Source organism: Gordionus sp. m RMFG-2023, chromosome 1, assembly GCF_954871325.1.
Source record: "Gordionus sp. m RMFG-2023 chromosome 1, tfGorSpeb1-WG-v2, whole genome shotgun sequence".
NCBI classification, from domain to species: domain Eukaryota; kingdom Metazoa; phylum Nematomorpha; class Gordioida; order Chordodea; family Parachordodidae; genus Gordionus; species Gordionus sp. m RMFG-2023.
Window position 1 is genome coordinate 85,318,808 of NC_088775.1, and position 2,175 is coordinate 85,320,982.

At 21.7% G+C, this 2,175-nt stretch overlaps 1 protein-coding gene across 1 annotated transcript; it reads right to left on the reverse strand.

Moving 5' to 3' along the window:
- Positions 1-269: 269 nt before the first annotated feature.
- On the reverse strand, positions 270-1,556 carry LOC135922831 (epidermal retinol dehydrogenase 2-like). The gene is made up of 4 exons (XM_065457321.1): positions 1,057-1,556; positions 767-1,011; positions 591-704; positions 270-545 (listed from the first exon to the last, which is right to left on the reverse strand). Exons 1-4 carry the CDS (start codon positions 1,513-1,515, stop codon positions 464-466), a joined length of 900 nt encoding a protein of 299 aa, XP_065313393.1. The 5' UTR covers positions 1,516-1,556; the 3' UTR covers positions 270-463.
- Between the last annotated feature and the right edge of the window lie 619 nt (positions 1,557-2,175).

The following is a 2,175-nucleotide window of genomic DNA, read 5'->3' on the forward strand; positions in this document are numbered from 1 at the left end:
AATATAAATATTTTATTTATGTAAATATTAGTAAATAATGTGATAATCCCAAATTTTAGAGTTTTAATAAAATAACATCATTTATAAATATTAAATAATAAATATTATAATAAAACATTAGACAAGTTTAATATGTTAATGACTTCATAATAAAATAACATCATTTATAAATATTAAATATAATAAAACATTAGACAAGTTTAATATGTTAATGACTTCATTTTGGTATAAAACATGATTAAAATATTATATAAGTTCAAATTTTTTTAAGCATGATTAACATTAAAATTTCCAATTAAAAAATGAAGAATTTAAAAATAAATATCACAATTTTAAATGCTATATAATTTCAATCTTTTACAATTTAAAAAATATGAATAATTTTATATTTGTACTTTTTTTAAAAAATGTTTAAAAAAAAATTAATATGCAAATATACAAATGTAAATACTGAGCAATATATTTAACTCCAATATTCCTTTTTAAGAAATATATCATTTCCAAATAATCGTCCCAATTTAAATTGCACATTAAATGGCATTGATCTTATAATAAAAAATTAAAATAAAAAGGTTAATAGTATAAATTACCCTTTGAATAGATATAAAACCCTAAATATATGTGGAATTATGAGTAATTGTTTGTTTGTTAAAATTGATTCCACAATTTTTCTAGCTCCATATTCTGGATCTAAAGACAATCCCCTATCAAACAAAATATTAAATATAATCATCAAACTATTATATAATTATCATGTTAATATTACAATTTATTCGAAAGAGGAAACATTCCTGTATTTATAATATAAGGACAGATAAGTGTAAATTTAATTCCCATTTTTCCTAAAATTTGCATCTCTGAATAAATTGACTCATGAAATCCAACTGCAGCAAATTTACTAGTACTATAATCAACTAGCCCATTTACCCCAAACAACCCAGCCAAACTGGAAATGGTAACTATATGACCACTATCTTTATCCACCATATCTGGCAAAAATGCCTTTACTGTCTATATTCAAAAATTAAAAATTTGATTAGGGTATTAAACACATACCCACATATGAGCCAAAATATTCACTGCTAATACTCTTTGTATATTGTAATCGGCGGTATCTAAAAAGGTGTTCCCTACCCTAATTCCAGCATTGTTAATTAATATATTAACAGTTCCAACTTCTTTTTTAATTTTCTCAGCTGTTTCATACATATCAGTTCTTTTGCTTACATCAGCTATATATGCTAAAGCACTTCCTCCACTATTTTTAATTTCTTCCACTGTTTCTTCGCATAGTTCTTTACTAATATCGCAACATAAAATGATGGCTCCAAGTTTAGATAATTCTTTTGCTAATACTTTACCTAGCCCATGTCCGGCTCCTGTAATAAATACTGTCTGATCTTTAATAGATTTTTTTAAGAAATAAACTGGAATAAAAAATGTAACTATATTCTTGAAAATTAAAAACAAAATTTCAAATATGGAAGCAATCAATGATGGAATAGATCCAAACATAATTTGATTAAAATTAGAAACCGAACTAACATCTGATCTTTGAAATGACTTCAACAAGCCAAATAGAAATCAAACTTAAAAGATTTAAATTTTTTCTAAGATGTTCTTAAATATTTTTCGTAAATTATTTATGCTTTGATTATTCTTAAGATCAGTTATAATCATCATTAAGTTCAGATTTATAGACTGAAGTTAGCTAACATTTTGATTTTTTAAAAATTGATTAGTTTATGTAAATTTATAATGTTTTAAAAAATTATTTAATTTGTATGTTATAATTGTCAGAAAATTATATAAATTAAGGAATATTAACATTCTTTAAAATTATTTTAAGAATATTCATAATTATTAAGTCTGAAGAATGTTTATAATTATTGAGATTGATTAGCAAAATACTTTGATTTATTCTATACATTATATAATGTAATTAGAAATATTAAATATAATATTTTTAATAAATTTATTTAATTTATATATTATTTATAATTGTTATAAAATCAAGAATATTAATCGTTTTTCATAATAAATTTAGGAATGAATAATGATTATTCTTAAGAGATTAAATATGACTGGTACGGGTATTATTAAACTTAAAATACTTAATAAATTGTGAATATGTGACTTGTAAAGTAACAAATGTAAAGATAATTAATGCGATTA